General features: G+C 41.3%; 2 protein-coding genes across 4 annotated transcripts; one reads left to right on the top strand and one right to left on the bottom strand.

Annotated features, from left to right (window-relative positions):
- Positions 1-687: 687 nt before the first annotated feature.
- Positions 688-8,706, bottom strand: LOC117760841 (centrosomal protein of 120 kDa). Of its 3 annotated transcripts, none has more exons than XM_034584219.1 (12): positions 8,630-8,706; positions 7,975-8,046; positions 7,678-7,717; positions 6,457-6,617; positions 6,222-6,303; positions 4,464-4,647; positions 4,210-4,283; positions 3,983-4,059; positions 3,784-3,884; positions 3,601-3,689; positions 3,370-3,516; positions 688-1,451 (listed from the first exon to the last, which is right to left on the bottom strand). In XM_034584219.1, exons 2-12 carry the CDS (start codon positions 8,038-8,040, stop codon positions 1,276-1,278), a joined length of 1,197 nt encoding a protein of 398 aa, XP_034440110.1. In that variant the 5' UTR covers positions 8,041-8,046; positions 8,630-8,706; the 3' UTR covers positions 688-1,275. The 3 variants fall into 3 exon arrangements, with proteins under 3 accessions (XP_034440110.1, XP_034440109.1, XP_034440111.1); XM_034584218.1 differs by having other exon boundaries at positions 7,975-8,042; positions 8,630-8,703; XM_034584220.1 differs by lacking the exon at positions 8,630-8,706 and adding an exon at positions 8,506-8,534 and having other exon boundaries at positions 7,975-8,042.
- A 194-nt stretch (positions 8,707-8,900) lies between these two features.
- mmachc (metabolism of cobalamin associated C) lies at positions 8,901-12,579 on the top strand. The gene is made up of 5 exons (XM_034584228.1): positions 8,901-9,024; positions 9,562-9,759; positions 10,383-10,535; positions 10,653-10,829; positions 11,716-12,579. The coding sequence occupies exons 1-5, from the start codon at positions 8,935-8,937 to the stop codon at positions 11,896-11,898; spliced, it is 801 nt and encodes a 266-aa protein (XP_034440119.1). The 5' UTR covers positions 8,901-8,934; the 3' UTR covers positions 11,899-12,579.
- The last annotated feature ends 4,406 nt before the right edge of the window (positions 12,580-16,985 follow it).

Below are 16,985 nucleotides of genomic sequence, written 5' to 3'. Positions count from 1 at the left end.
TTTTAATACTTTAAATATATTTAAAAGGAAGTATTTACTTACTTTTACTCAAGAAGAAAAGTTAATGTTTACTTTTATTCGACTACATTTTTATTTATGTAATTGTTTTTGCTTTAGTGAAATGTTTGACTACTTCCCTCTACCACTAAAGCTGTTTTCAGTCCTGCAGAGGATCAATGGAGAATTGGATCCGGATTTTCTTAAGCAACACAGTGGGAGATTCGCTGCTTCGCTGCTCACAATTATGAAAACTCCTTGGAGTTGGTGCAGCAAAAAGAGGGAGGTTGAAACATATTAATTTAGCTGGGGAGATCATGTAATTTTGGTTACAAGACATCGGCATCAGCTCTTATCACCACAAACTCCCTTGACATCTTCGTCTGTGTCTTTCTACGAGTGTGACACCACTTTTTCACCCAGATATACATTTTTGCATCTGTCGCATCCCCCCCCCACTCACTGGTGGTAAATCCAGCAGGGGATCCCCTACTGTGTTCTCACATTCGATTCTGCTGACTTTATACTAGGGAGCCAGGCGTAGAAGGTCCGCAGAAAGTTCAGAGGCTCTCACTCGGACATTTGCGTTCACACAAAAATGTCCTACCGGAGAAAATGCGGAGGATCCCCCCAGTTCAGTGCATGTCTGAAAGCAGCTTCATACAGTTACTGGAATTTATAATAAGAGAAGTTTGAGACAGTTTGTACGGTCGTCTGCTAACTAGACTGGTGGAAAGCATGATGATGAATATTTAAATTTAAAAAAAGAGGGAAAGAGTTAGCATTTGATAAATCTTTTGGTGTTTTGTTTCAGCATGCTGCGTTTGGTGCCACTTTGGATGAAACAGTTTCAAGATTTCAAGTTTAAAAAGAAAGTTTGATCCATTGCGATTTTTCCTGAGTCCCTAACATTAATGTTATTCTCACAAATAACTGTTTATACATTTTTGAAAATTCCCCTCATGAAAAAAGTACTTTCCCCACTGTTATCAACGGATTATCAAGCATCATACTCAAGCAGGTCTGAAAGAGCAACACTAAGTAGGACGACATAATTATATGTTGTTCTATGTATCCGCCACTGTTGCCAAGTCTGCTGCTATTGGCTTTCTTTTATTGTGTTCCTCTTCCCTGGGGACAACACAGGAAATTAACCATATGGCTGGTTGTCTATTACAGTTTCTATTTTTAGTTTGGGGTTTTGCAACAGAAACTCTCACACACATAAAAACACACGGATCAAACCAAATTAATCAATAAAAAAAATTATAAAACAGGTCAGAGGTCATTAAGACTTAGGTCAGATGCTAAATCTGGGTCCACATTGTAATCAAGGAGATCTTCTTCATCACCACCTTCATCATTATCATCGTCCTCCAGATCAGATCCTGGACAAGCAAAATCGCTCCGTCTGGACTGAACGCTCAGACGTACATGTGGCTTTTGAGGAAGAGCTGGCAGAGGTGAAGAGCAGAGGAGAATAAGTTAACATACATGTGAGTGAGAGAGAGAGAGAGAGAGAGAGAGAGAGAGAGAGAGAGAGAGGAGAGAGAGAGAGAGAGAGAGTGTGTGTGTGTGTGTGTGTGTGTGTGTGTGAACGAGAGGGACTGAGCTCTTTGCTGTAAAACCATGTGGGATTTTGTTGGACGGTATTCAAATGTTTTCCCATAACAAGTGTGTGTGTGTGTGTGTGTGTGTGTGTGTGTGTGTGTCTGTGTGTCAAATTAGCCTGGCTACATGGGCCCAAATCACTCTGGGAAACATTTAGAGCACAGATTGTAATCTCTTCCAGGAACGTCAGCCTGCTCTGAGAGTCTCGGGGGTGAGCAGTGCATGTGCTCATACAAAAACACACACACACACACACACACACACACACACACACACACACACACACACACACACACACACACACACACACACACACACACACACACACACACACACACACACACACACACACACACACACACACACACACACACAAACTGTTTAAATTTAGCAAGTAACAACTGTCTTTGCTGAGAACGGTGGGGAGGAAATTAGAGTTTTACAGCTTTTTGTTGTTTTGCTGAGAATTAGATCAAAAGAGCTACATTTAGGAGAGGGTTAGCTGAGCTTTTCACAAAGACTGAAAAAGGGGGAGACAGCACCTGGATCTGTTCAAAAGTAACTAAGACCCTTTGGTGGTATTAACATCCATCCTGAGTGATCCAATCACAAGTGGACAGTTCTAAGTACAAGTCTGAATGCACCCCAAAACATGATCATCTTCCTGAGATTCAATTACTCAAACCACATTCAGGGGTTTTAGGGACATGTGGCCACATTGTTTCGCTGTGAGAAGCGTGAACGCAAATGCTTCCTGAGCCACATACGAAGAACCGTCTACTCAGCTGAGGTCCTCTGACCAGCTACGGTTTGAATTTTTTAAGCTATTCAGTGCCCATACGTGGATTTGTTGGTAGCCACCCCCACAATGTCAACACTGATTTGTGTGTTAACATTTTTTTGCAAATAGAGCAGGGGAGTGAGATGATGAGATCCGATCACTAGACGTCACAGGTAAAACATTCAGGATTTTAAAACCAGGTGTGAACAGACAAACTTAGTGCTGAACACTTGTGATCAGATTGTTCAGGACAGATGTTAATACCAGGTTTGAACAGGGGCTGTATCTGCCTCCCAGCACATCTAAAAAGGCAAACTGGGAGCAGTTGCGTCCAGTAGCGCTATTACTGTGTTGTTACAGTGGAACTTAGCAGAAGCTCCAGAACACATGTTAGAGCTGCATATTTCTTCTAATCTAAACCTGAGCAAGTAGCCTAATAAGTGAATTTCCCAAAATGTCAAGCTGCTGGTAAACACAGATGGGTGCTCTCCACAGTGAGTCAGAACTACTGGAATGAGTCAGAGCAAAGGTTGAGCCAGATGTGTGGGAGAGGAACAGGAGAGGGGGGTGACTACATGTCTCATCCTGTAAAAAGCGTCATCAGTGTGTGTACCCATCTGGTGACCATGTAACCTATTCTGCTACTTGGAGTGTGTGATCCTATCGTCAGAACATGTTCCTGTTGTTGTGTGTGTAGGTGGACAGACGGCTTGTGAAAATGATAACGGATGTTGCACAAAGTAACCATGCTTTTAATTTCAGAGCAAATGGAATAAATCAACTGTATTTATATAGAGAATCCCTTGACTTATAAACCACTCAAGGGGCTTTACAGTACAAACCACGTTCACACATTCATACAGCGCTACTATCTGCTGTGCTTTTTCTATCACACACCACACACACTGCCAGGACAGACACCAGGAAGTGACTTTCTGGTTGGTGGACAACCCGCTCTGCCTCCTGAGCCACATCCTTACCCGAGTCTTTGTCATCCAGCCATGAAAGATCATCTGAGCTGACCTCAGCCAGGCTCGGGGTCGGGCTGAAGTCCTCAGAGTCAGAGTCTGGCTCTTCCACTCTGACTCCCCTACTGTGGCCGTGGGGGAAAGATACGGGTGACGCCCCTGAATCACACAGGAAAACGTGGTTAAATTGATTTATTAATCGATTATCTTGAGTCAGTGTGTGCGTGTGTTACAGAGACTTGCCTGATGTGTGCACAGACAGTAAAGTTGTTGGTTCATGTTCTCGAAGGGTAAGACTCCTGACCTCGTCTTTCAGCTCTGACACAACCGTTCTGTTGGAACAAGTTTAACGCAACACATGTAATCCACAAAAAGACGAGACATAACCCTAGAAACACACATTTGTGCACACACTCACTCATTTACCTGATCTGGCAGACCTCTTGCTGTGTGTGTGAATACTGAGAGACAGTTTTTGCCAGATCAGTGCTGTGAGTTCTGTAGCTCTCTGTTAGCTCCTCCAGTGTCTGAAAAGAGCACACAAGTGAAAGGTTAAGGACCTGAAAGACTACAAACCACAAATCACACAAGCAAACACAAGCTGCATGTTATATTGTGTGTGCACCTTGCAGCTGCGTTCGTACTGTCTCCTGGTCTCTCTGGCCTCTGTCTGCTGGAGGAACACGTCCTCCTCCTGTCGCCCTGTCAAACAGCAGAAGAAAGCGCCGACACCGTGAGCAAGACTGTACTTGTCTTTTGCTTGACAGGCCAGCACAGAGCTCAGGACATGTGGAGTCCCGCAGAATCAATGCGAGGACATGATGTATATGTGTTTGCCCTTGTGTGACTCACTTAACCGTGTTTTCAGCTGGTCCACCTCCCTCCGCAAGTGTTCCAACTCCTCTCGGCGAATCTTTGAGTTGAAACTGAGGGGAGAGAAAAAGAGACATGATGACAAAACTGATGTGTCATTTCCTCTCTTTCATACCTGTCTTCCCAAAAAATGAAAATGTCACTCAAGCGTCTTCGCAATAGCGAAGTGTAAATGTTTTCATATCAATCACGAGTTTCATAGTCTGCAGTTACGCCCCACAACCCCAACGCACCTCTCCTCTAAGTTGCCTAGCGACGTGGCTCTGGTGATGTGTCCCCGCAGACTGCTCAGCTCACGTCCCACCTCTCTCCTCCACTGCTCCATCATTCTCTCTGCTCCTGGACTTTGTCCCCTCAGTGGTTTGTCCCTCTCTCTTTCACTCTCCCTCAGGTCCTCACGCAAGCTGTGAACCTCCTCTAGAAAAGAAGAGAGTTTTCTTTGAGTAAGAGTTTTTTTCCCCTCCTGTAGTTACCTTGTGGGCAAATCCTAGTAATTTATTAAAAGTTCTAATTATTAATGATCCTCTCTTGATGCAGGTATTTTGCAGTTTCACACAGTAGAGGTTCGGGTAGTGAGCCGAGAAGGCACAGAAGAGCGAGCTCTGGTGGGAAAGTCTAGTGAGAAACAGTGATGAGGCAGCTTTTTATAGATAAATATATAATTCTAGCATATTTACAGCTTAATTTATTCATCTGGCAGGCACTTTCTACACGATGTACAAATGAGGAACAATGCAAACCCCATTAGAAAGTAAAAAATATGACATCTTAGCATAACATAAATAAGTCAGACAAATAAATAGGCTATACAAATAAAATTTGATTGATTGATTGATTGATTGATAAACCTGCAAGCACTCATCTCTTCCAAGTGCTGTAAGTGCTGATGGTTCCCAAAACTGAGACCATATCTTCCTGTGAATCCTCTTTTATGGATGGGTGGTGTATTAACAGCATTGTCCCCTCATTCATCATCTACAGCTGAAATGTCTATCTGCAAGGCACCCGACCTCTCAAGTGTATGTGCTCACTGCTCCAAATGTCTGTTTGTGTGTTCACAGGGGTCAAATTTCTTGTATGGGTAAAACTCACTGTGGTAATCAAGAATTATTATTCTTCCTATTGAAGTGAGGATCCTGGGAGGTTTCACTCTTTTCTACCTGATGACAATCTAAGTCAAACAATCATAGCAGAAATAGAATTAAATGTATTTAATGCAATAGAAAATTTGAAGTATTTTGGTTTTATCCCACAAACCATGACCATCTGCAACATTAAAACAGATGAAATGCACTATGCAACTCAATATGCATATAATGTTAAGCAAAGACTGGAATAACCTGCAAGTTCTTTTCATGACAGTTTTGTTTGTTTACTGTGATTAAACTAATCAATTCAGTTATTGTATATGTATACTGTAAGAGGAATAAAAGGCTTCAAACTAGAGGTTGCATGCAGTTTAAAGCCAACTTACAGAACGGAGCTAACCAAGAAGGAGGAGGAGTGATTGGAGTGGAATGGTATAGTTAGAGCGGATAAAAATGTATGTGATGGACTACAATTCATTTAAACTCTAATATAATTAAATTCAACAGTGTTTTGGATCACTTTAAGATAAAGAGGGACAATATTAAAAATGAGCAGTCATGAATGACTTTTACTAGGTCAGAGACTTAAAATCAAAGAACTGTAAATGAACCTGTATTAAATTAAAATGGATTTGACCAAACTGTTTTTCAACTAATTCTCTGAATTTAATAATTTAATACATTTTGGAATCAGACATGTCAATAATCGTGTGGTTATGATTTATCATGCGTGACCTGTCTACTTCGTTTGGGTGTGACTAGGTTAAACAGCGATGAACTGGATAAGAGCTCCAGCTCCTTTCTTCTACTCGACGATAACAGGAGTCAGGTGTTGCTGTGTTTGTTTGAGGATAACATGACTCAGTAAAAAGGAGGCAAATGCAGCCATGGTGCAGCAGTTACCTTGTAGTGTCTGGATGTGACGTTGTTGTGACTGTCGCTCCTTTTCCATGTCATGGAGTTTCTTGGTGAGAGAGTCAATCGCCTTGCAAAGACATTAGAAACAGACATGTGGAACTCTGTCAGAGCCAACGCACCAAAATACATCACATAAATGCAGCAGCTACTTTATCTTGCACATTCGGCTTGATCAGACAAATGGTTGCACACATGCTTGAGCGAACAAATAAGCACACACCTGGCTCTGCATCTGCAGTTGAGACTGGAGAGCAGCAACATCTGCCCATTGCACACCGGAACTGAGCGAGGGGGATGGCTGTCGGGGAAGTGGGGCTCGGGGGGGAGGAGCGGGAGGGTCCAAATCTGAATCACGTATCCACTCCCTCACAGGAAACAAATCTGGAGAGGAAGAGGAATATGCAACAGGTTTTCCACAAAGGGTTCAAATCAAATCAAATGAGTCTAAACCACTGTCCCTACCTCAATCTATAATATATTGTGAATCCTGACTAATGTGCTATTCATGCTTTTATCTATTCTCGTCTCGATCATTGCAATGCACTTTACTCGGGTATCAGTCAGGGCTCCCTACACTGTCTCCAGTTGGTCCAAAATGCTTACACTCAAAATTACCGGAACAAAGAAGCACAAGCATATCACCTGTTAGCTTTCAAATTGATTTTAAAATTTCATTACACACGGCCTAGGCCCAGAGTACATTTCAGCATTATCTAGGTGGTGTGTGCCCTCCTGGCTGCTGAGATCTGCAGATGGAGCCCTGCTGGTCCCTCCCAGGTCTCAGAGTGGGACACAGGCAGATCGAGCTTTTGCTATTAAAGCCATTTTAAACTCTCTTTAGCGTATTTTAAATCTCGTCTTAAAGCCTTTGTCTTTTTCAAAGCTTTAGGGAATGTTTGATTTGCATTTATTTATACTGTTTTTATTTGTTTTATTTTTACTGCTTTATCTCTAATGTGGCCAATGTCCTATTAGTCAACTACAATGTCTGGTTTTTAATATTTTTGGTTTTACTTCTTGTTCTTAAGCACTTTGTAACATTGTTAAGAAAAGTGAAATAGAAATTTTTCTATGTTCCATAGCATTTTATATTCATTTTGCAAACCATAACTACCTATATATAATAATTGAACAGTCGATAAAAGCACATATATTTTACGGTATTTTAATATCGGTTTACTAATGCACAAATAGTTTAAAACTATGTGCAATCATCTTGTGCCACTGCACTTTACTCAAATACTTTTCTCTACAAACAATATTTCTGTGGTGAAAGGTGTATACTATGTACAAAGTCTGTGTATTTTTTATTGCATATTTATTTTTTATTCTATTGCCTTTTTATTCTATTGTCTACCTCATTCTGACTATGAGTAACAAGTGGGTTCTTTTTATTATTACAGACAAAGTCAGATTCACTGATGTGAAACAGTTCACCCACTTTCTGCTTTGGAGAATTTCCCTGGTGACGTCAGTCTCTCCTGGGGACAAAAACATGTTTCAGATTCAAAGTGTTGTACTTTCCCAAACTCTCAACAGTCACCCTGTTAAATGTGGAGCAATCCTGCCATCTACAGACAGCTGCAATAACAACAATGTACAGCTGACTACAGCACCACAGGCTCCTGTGTGTTACATACGAATGTCACTGTTGTAAAACGAAAATCACTCTGTGCACACTCTTCAAACATATGATTACTGTAATTTCCTGCAACTCCATATCGTGAGAAGCACTCACCCTCATCTTTGCTACGCTGCCATCTGCCACTGACAGGATAGAGCTCAGCTGAGTGTCCCAGTTCATGTCTGTCTAAACAAAGAAAGGGGGAAACACATAAACTGAAGTTATCAAACACACATTTCATTCAGCGTCAGTCGTTCAGTTTTGATCCACGGTGCAACAGCGACGTGTCAGACCGTGTTGAGCGGCCTGTGGTGGGAGGTGATACACCAAACACCAGCAGTAACTTTAGACGGGTGTTGTCTAGTGGCTGGTTGGTGAGGCAACCAGCGAGCTGAGATCTCACACACTTTATGGGGAGTTAGATCGCATCAGGGTGTTAGCATGTGTGCAGGCTGATTGAATACGTCTTATGAATTAGTCCCTCTGGGGAACAGCTGTATACAGTCTCCAGGAGCAGATACAGAGGTGATTCAGGGCAGGAACCTCCATTAACCCCCTTAACCCCGAGGACAGACTGGCTAACAAAAACGTAGCTAAACAAGTAAACATACAACGAGGCTTAGCAAACGTAAGATAGCCACTAACCTAAGCTAGTTCTAGTAGCAGACACTGCAACACACTGAATTATGACTGTATTTTATGATAATGTACAACCTGTAGTTAAATATGTAAAGACACATGTGACCATGTTGGAACCAGCTGGACTAACCTCAGCGAGCTACTCAGAAAACCCAACGAGCTGCCATCCCACTTTTTTTAAATCCAGGAGCCCATAACGGCGACGTGATTGCGTATGACGTAGCCAACGGTGTATTCTGGGTATTGTAGTAGGTGGTGACGCTACTCTTTGCTCTTCAGTCACAGAACTACAGATGGATTTGTACAAAACGAGTTTCATTTTGTGATGTTTCATGTTTATCCGTAAAAAAAAATAATCCGGGTCTGGTTTCTGACGCTGGAGATGCCAAAGAACACCATCACCCACAATGCCTCGCTTTGTGTTCACATGCAGTAATGGCGGCCACCTCTCAGAACGTGGAGAGTGTCACAGGGCTTTTAGAGAACTCTTTATCTACACTGGGATTTGAAGTTTACCCTCTAAAGGTATTAATAAAGCATTTTCTTTTATATATGTAGCTGTTGGTGATGAGAGGGGTTTTAGGTTATGCAAATAAAATTCCGTACATCCCATAATATTAAAATAAAAGAATGGTATTTAATCAGCTGATTAAGTGTTTATGTTCCGTCTACCCACGTTGTTTATTTATATGGTATGAGCCTACAACGGATTAGATTTAAGTGTGTGAGAGAGAGAGAGAGAGAGAGAGAGAGAGAGAGTCCTTCATCTGAGAACACAGTCACATTATGGGGACTTCTCTTCCTTTTGGGGACAACAAAGCAAGTCCCCATCATGAAAATTATAAAGTTTTAATATGAAGACATGTTTTAAAGTTAAAGTTTAGACTAAGGATAGGCTAAGGGCAAGACAGGTAGTAACCATGATTAAGGTAGGGAGGTAAGATGTGAATTGTGGTTAAGGTCAGGGTTAGTCTCTCTCTCTCTCTCTCTCTCTCTCACTCACTCACTCACTCACTCTCACTCTAACTCTCACTCTGACACTCTTTCCCACTCTGTCCCCAGGTTGGCTGGTATAACTCGTTGCTGCCTGCCTCACTGCGTCTGGCCTCTCCAGATGACAGCCTGGCTCTGGTGGTGCTCAGCACTCCTGCCATGTTTGAACAAGCATTCCTGCCGTTCATGGAGGAGAGGGGCTGTCAGGGAGTGACAGACCCCATAGACCAGTGTGTCAAACACTGTGTCACTTCAGCTACCTCACAGGTGAGTGTTATGGAGGGAGACAGACACTCTTCAATGTGGCTATATAGATAAAATAAACAGATGGAGATTTCTGGTTTTGGCTAAAACGTTTAACACAGCCATAAAAATATCAACCTAATGTACAATGATGTAAAAATCCATCAAACCAATAAAGTAGCCCTACAAGATAGATATTCTCTTGGGGTTTATTTGTTCATATGGTGTATATCATTGTACTGCTTTATTGGCAGATTTGTATATTTAAAACATTTGGCAATGATTCCTAAGATGTTGTTTCAAAACCATATGACAATGAAATGTAAATGAGGTATGATGTTTTAAAGTTTAACCATAAACTTCATCATAAAAAACTATAAATACAAAGAAAACACAAATAAAAGCAAATATATAAAACTTGACTTAAGATGTTTTTTGTTCTATAAATGTAAACAAAAAATGCATCTTTTTTCTCAATTTCATATCGGCAAACATAAACCTCCATACGATACGTTAGTGAAAAGCTCATATCGGCCGATTTTCCAGACCAATAAATGGATTGGACTCTAACTGCAACTGTAACTATTTACATGATCACCTAATCCTGCGACACCTGAACATTTCCCGCCCCTCTCTCTGCCCCGCAGTGTTTCCCAGGACAGACGCTGGATGTGAGATTCGACTACGAGCTGCTTCCCAGCAGGAAACCAAAGTTCTTGGCGCAGACTGCAGCTCACGTGTCTGGAGCAGCTTTCTACTACCAACAGTCTGACGTCACAGACCAACCCTGGGCTGAAAAAGTAATGCTTATTATTGTGGAGTCTCATTGTTTGCTGCATAGATAACTGTCATCACTTTGTGGCTTAGCGTATCCCTCCTCACATGATTTTCCTGCGTCTTCCTCTGTTTACCAACAGAAGATGTTTGGTGTGTGCGTGCATCCGAGGTTCGGGGGCTGGTTTGCCATCAGGGCTCTGCTGGTGTTTGGAGATGTGACGCTGGGCTCCGAGGTGGTGCAGCCTCCTCCTCCTGACTGCGTGCCCACCAGAGAGGGAAGGATACAGCTGCTGGAGGCTTTCAACCTCCGCTGGCAGGTACAGCACCTCAGCACTGCCACTTATCATACCTGTTGCACACGCAGTACTCTAAATAGACACCAGGGATTTATTCCAAAGACCAGCAGACAGATAACCTTTAGATAAAAGACCACCCGTGCGTTGAAGGTTTCGTTGTCCTGTGAGGATTTGTTTTCTGTTCACTCTGTACTGCACTGGAGGGGAGATGAGAATAAGGAAAACTTATGTCTTCTCTATTATGAGTATGAGTTTTCTACGCTAAAAACCCAAACATATTCCAACCAAAAACCTTAAGTGCGTGTGGTGTTTATCATATTTACCTTTAAACATGTTTTTTACATTTTGAGCCCCACGGTTACAAGTCTTAAAACATTTCTGTTCGAGTAAATATTATGATTCACAAACCCTTTTTCTTCTCTGCAAATGTAATCTGGATTTAGAGAAAATAGAATTGATTGTGATTTAATACATTTAACACAGCATTAATTTATATTCATGTAATTAAGTACTGTAAATGATCAGTCACACAATATCAGTGAAATTGTGTGTTAACTGGTAAATGAAAAATAACTATATTCATTATCATTCTGGTAATTTTTAAGGACAGTAATACATTTAAATTTTTTCTTAAAAAGTAAAACAAATTTAAGAATTTGAATTTGAGGCCTTACAAATCTTGGATATGTCAAAATACTTCTGTACTATTACAGTCTTAAATACATTTAGGTAGATCTTAATTATGTCAATTTTCATTTAACGCTACTTCCGTCGTGCTTTAAAATTTGTTTTATTTGTTAAGAGAAATGTTTTGGCAACATGTTTAGTTTGTAATTTCTCTGTGTGTCTGAGCATCTTAAGTCAAATCAGTGCGTCATTACATCTTGTGTCAAATTTTTATCACCAGGACTGGAGCTACAGAGACATCGTCCCTCCCGTCCAGACCTATTCTCAGAAACAGAGGGACTACTTTTCCACTCCCCCCGCTCAGCGCTTTGCTCTGCTCAGGAGTTGGGGCCTCCTGCCGAAGGAGGACCACCAATCTGAAAGCAACTCGTACGCACAGAGCGAGGAGAGCGGACACGGCTGAGAGAGAGGAACAGCTGCAGCGCGGACGTACAGACGAGTGACAAATTAAAGGAAAAATTAGCAGAGGAACAGGATGACAACACTCCCATCCAAAGGTCACGAGGGGTCAGTGAATGGTGGGATGATGAGGATGAGTATGAAAATTATGTGAATCATATGCTCTGGCATTCAAAGTCACCAGATCTCCACCCATGGTAGATTTTCAACCGACATGTTAAACAGCGTTCTCTACCACCACCATCAGAACACAGAACGAGTGGTGTTTATCCGTCTGGTAGAGTCCAGACACTTGTAGCATCATTGCCGAGGTGACCTGAAGCTGTTCTGGGAGCTCGTGGTGGCCCAACACCTGACTAAGATTCTGTAAAGCTGCTTTGACACATGCACTTAACTCTGCAGATTCTCTTTATTTTCTCCGGAGGAGGTGCGTCTGTGCAGAAAACCTCCCACTGCGTTGTGCATTAGTGATAGGCAAAGTGTGGGTAAAGTCCGGACCTAATTCTCCAGATTTTACCCGCAGGTCATGTCTGAAAACAGCTTATGTTGCCTTTTCTTTTAATTTGCCACCCGTCTTTATTTCCCATTCACTATGAGAACAAACCTCCACTGCTTGTCAGACATTTAATGAAATTTAGTTTGAACCCGATCGATCAGCTGCATATTGAGACCAGAGCTAAGATGCTGATCTAAGCTGATTGTAAAGGTTATGTGAAGAATGGTTATTCACACTACTTCACACTGAGTAATATTTGCCTGAATAAAAGGCAACTCATTGTGTGATTTAACGAAATCCTGACTTTACCCATTTATACATATTGTCGGAAATCAATGGTCAGGACCTTGTTGCTGTTCCCTTAAAAAGACAGTTAACAGATGAATATAATTTCTATTTGAGTACAATGTTTAAAATATTTTGTTGAGTGAGGGGAATGTTAAGAAATCTAGATTTGATCTTATTGCGAGAACCAGTCTTGTGAAAAAAAAAACCTGAGGAAACATTTGTTCTGTCATGTGCTACAATATTTTGAAGAATGCACTTTATTAAAACTGTAGATGTTTATGTAGCAGCAAAGGATTTTATTCACTACATTGGATTGTTTGATTTATTCAAAATCTTAATAGTGAAGCTATAAATATATTAAAAAAAGAGAGGTGTGTGACTCAATGGATGTGATTTTAAGAAATGTTAAACACCACCAAGTAAGTATGGCTAAATGTAAAAAAGTTCAGCATTTCAACAAAATGTAAATCAGTGATTGCTGCTCTGATTAAAGAACTTTTAAAGGATAATTTCAGCAATTTTTATAAAGATTTTTATGTTCTTACCATAGATGGTATATAAAGATGGACGACACATCTCCACTTCCTTCCACCATCCAGAAATGAAGCAGAAATATCCAGGATACAAACGCTGCCAACTTGCATATTTGGAGCAAGAGTCTGCTCAGTTGTGAAACACATGCTCGACCAATCACGAGCCACTCTCTGCTGTCAATCATTACGTTTCACCCGGTTTTTATAGCATCAAAAAACCGAATTAAAACCAAAGTTGCCGGAAAAATTAACACTTCAACAAACATCAGTGTGATGCTACCTAAAATGACAGGAACCATCTTTGAGAAAAACGTATTTCACGTTTGCTTTGGTCCATGTCCTATGTCAACCACTAGGGGGCGATCAAGATGCTTTAGCTTCACTTGGGGGAGCTGTCATGTCGTCCATATAGGGTATGGTTCATAGCACCCCCTCTGTTAGCTATCATAGCAGGTACTTTACAATAGTAGTAGTAGTAGTATAATTACTAGTTATATAGAGTTGTATTTGCATGTGTACTAGTTTTTCTGTCAATACAAATGATTTGTGTTGTCCATCAGTCTATCAGTCTCAGTTGTTTTGTCCTTGTCTTCAGTTCACCAGACAAACATTTTGATGCATTATAGATGTGAGCTGCCTTTGCCCCCGTGCAGCCTGGTGACAGACTAATGACTTTCAACTGTGACTGCCCCCTTCTGTCACTGGGTCAGCACCCACACTGTCACCCAGGTTTTTCATGAAAACCACCAGTGGACCTGCACTGAGCAGCTCTCCGGGACAGTGAGGGGCTAACAGTGCTCTTTCTCAGTCCATCAGTAGCTCTGCAGTAGATATTCACTGCTGGTCATGTCTGTAGTTACGCCTCTAGATGTCGCTCTTGTCTTGATAATGCAGGTTGTGCCTTTGTGCTGCTGTATCTGTACTCAGTACTTAGAAAAAGTTAAGTAGGGACTCTGCAGATATCCTGCATCACATTTTAGACTATACCATCTACACACTGTTACACAGCCCATAGATCTTACACTGTATTCAATTTGTAGCTTAATTCTAACTCTCATTACACGTGCAAAATTCAGAGAAGCCATCCTGCGGTTCTGCGTTTGCTTCAGTTCACATTTTCTGTCCCTCGCAACACTCCATCTCTCTTCCAATGCATCCCTCTCCTCACCCTACTCCCCCCCCTCATGCTATACTGTCTATCTGTGTACTGAATCAGCATTTCGGGGCAGTATGCCGCAGGCCTGCAGAGAGGCAAAGCATGGTGTTAATTATTCTCCCACAGATACTTGATTTTGTCCCTGTCCCATTATGTTGCTCTTTTCCTCCTCTAATTCTCTCTCTCTCTCTCTCTGTCCCACTCTCTCACTCTCTCTCTTCGGATGTGCAGTTTACATCTGGACTCTGCAGATCAACTCTCAGTCCCCAGGATCCTTACATATCCATAATCACATCATGACTCTTACTCTTCATTTTCAATTTCCCTTCAGTTTTTATTCTTATTGCATTACAGTTACGATGCATGTTTAGCAGATAACTACATATGACTCAAAGATGATTATCCTGAATGGATGGATTTTGCAAACTATATTTCCCAGAAGCAATTTACCAAATAAAATATGTTCAGCACAAACCTACACAATTGTGGTTTTTCTGCATCCATTTAAACCCAGAGGTTTATAATTTTCCTCTGAGACTTCTGACAGAGTGAGAAACGAACATGTCATTCACCAGGTCTGCACATCTCTGACTCTGTGCGCGAGGAGGCTGTAAGATTTCTCCTCAGAGGTGAGTGGTGTGCATCATCTGCAGCTGTGAGTACAATGATATTACACTGCATGTCAGAGATGAAGCAGTGAGACATAAAGAGTCAGGTGAGGCTGAGAGCCGCCTCGTTCCACTCTGTGTACTGTCCTGCAGTGTTCTCCACAGTGCAGCTTCAGCTCTGGCAGACAGAGCTACTCTGCTGAGCTCTCATGGTTACCGCAGAGGCTGGTTTGCACTCCGACTGTTGTGGGAGACAAAGGGCTACCAGCTCTTATACCACTTGATAATATAACAGTTTTCTCTACACAATACAAATAAAAAGCCAGTGAGACATGAATCAAGAACATATCAAATCAAATTAAATTTGTATATCCCATATTCACAAATCACAATTTATCTGATAGGGCTTAACCAAGATGCGACATCCTCTGTCCTTAATCTTCGACCAGAGTGGGTAAAAACTTTGAACAGGAAAAAAACATTTAGATACATCAGGGGGAGTCACGTGAGGGATCCGTCTCCCAGACAGAAGTGCAGTAGCTGCTGTGTGCAACAGAGCACATCAATAAAATAACAATATTTACAACATTCATGAGAAAAGACAGTGTCTAGCATAAATGGAGAGGTTTATCAATGTTTAAAGTATTTATACAAAAGGAAAAGTCTTACAGAGATTAAGGGAGCAGTAATAACAATTGTAATGATAGAGGTATAGTCAGTATGGTATATGGGAGTAGGTTATATTGTATATCTAAGCAATCTAGTTGTAATCATAATCTCCAATCAGATGTCATCACAATCCACGATGTGGCTGCAGCCACAATCCTAGATCTGCATGTATTGATGAGACATTAATATGAAGAGGGAGAGGAGGAATAAGAAAAAATCTTATAGATAGATTAAGTCTATAATGTTTATTCCATGTTTTGTAGATTAACCCTCCAAGCAGGAACTAGGGACTAATTCCACAGCAAAGACTTGTAAATCCAACAAAAGCTCATTTAGTGACACTGAGGAGCTGAGAACCAATCTGTTCTGAGAATTAGTGCTCAAAGTCAACCGAGTGCAGAAAAACCACTGGACATTGATGTCATGTTTGTGCACATCAAGAATTATCTGACGTTGAAATAGTTTCACACAGAGATAAGAGATAAAAGAAGATAAAGAAAGAGTTGGGAAAGATGAAATGAAGAATATGAGTAGTGTTCCATGAGTTGTGGATCAGTGGAGCGGTGTTATCCGCCCACAGACATCAGTGAGCAACAAGCGAGGGGAAAGGCCAGCAGCGTACCAGCAACCGAGGAGGAACTGAGCTCTGAGTGGGGGGAGGAGTAGATCCACAAAGAAATGATAATATAATATATACAGATATATATATATATATTATAATGCACTGATTACTTGAAAATGGAGAAAAAATTGTAAATTTAAACTTTGAGTTCTCAAATATTACACACGCATCTAGATTTATGACAACCAGAGACGAGTTTAATTATGTTTCCTGTACTTCCTCTCTCTGCTTATGTTAACAAAATATTCTCATCATTTGTCACAGATCCCCTCCTTCTCTCTTTAAACCACTCTGCCTCAGTGCGTGCACGTGTTTCCAGAGGTGATACACTTTTAAGACGTCTCCTTATCAGCTTCTTGGATTAGCATAATTAACAAGTCTTATGCCTCCAGAATTCCCCCTGCAGCCGGTTGGCTGTCAGCTCCAGTTGTGGGGAACAGTGGGGCGTGAAGAGGGAGTGGTCAGCCAAGGGAGGGGTGGGTAAGAGGAGGACTGTCCAATTATTTCATCATCAGACAATTACAGTAGAAATCTGTCTTTATGCACCCACAGAGACACTTAATATAAATGTGAAATGAATAGAAAACTAGAATGGTACTCAGTAGAGCTCATACCTCTGTCAAGGCAAAACAGTCCCTTTAAATTCAATCAAGCTGCACCAGATTTCACATACTCATAGATATCAGTTCCCTTAATGTGCCTGATTTTTTTCACCAAGA

Source organism: Hippoglossus hippoglossus, chromosome 4, assembly GCF_009819705.1.
Source record: "Hippoglossus hippoglossus isolate fHipHip1 chromosome 4, fHipHip1.pri, whole genome shotgun sequence".
Classification (NCBI taxonomy): domain Eukaryota; kingdom Metazoa; phylum Chordata; class Actinopteri; order Pleuronectiformes; family Pleuronectidae; genus Hippoglossus; species Hippoglossus hippoglossus.
Note: the sequence above shows the minus strand (reverse complement) of the source record. Positions and strands in the feature narration are given on the sequence as shown.

Excerpts from the sequence above, each read along its gene's own strand:
- LOC117760841 (XM_034584219.1), bottom strand. The coding sequence starts at position 8,040 with ATGAACTGGGACACTCAGCTGAGCTCTATCCTGTCAGTGGCAGATGGC. Across the intron at positions 6,304-6,456 it reads AACTGCAGATGCAGAGCCAG|GCGATTGACTCTCTCACCAA; the intron begins GTGTGTGCTTAT and ends TGTCTTTGCAAG. Across the intron at positions 3,885-3,982 it reads AGTACGAACGCAGCTGCAAG|ACACTGGAGGAGCTAACAGA; the intron begins GTGCACACACAA and ends TGCTCTTTTCAG.
- mmachc (XM_034584228.1), top strand. The coding sequence starts at position 8,935 with ATGGCGGCCACCTCTCAGAACGTGGAGAGTGTCACAGGGCTTTTAGAG. Across the intron at positions 9,760-10,382 it reads TCACTTCAGCTACCTCACAG|TGTTTCCCAGGACAGACGCT; the intron begins GTGAGTGTTATG and ends TCTGCCCCGCAG. Across the intron at positions 10,536-10,652 it reads ACCAACCCTGGGCTGAAAAA|AAGATGTTTGGTGTGTGCGT; the intron begins GTAATGCTTATT and ends GTTTACCAACAG.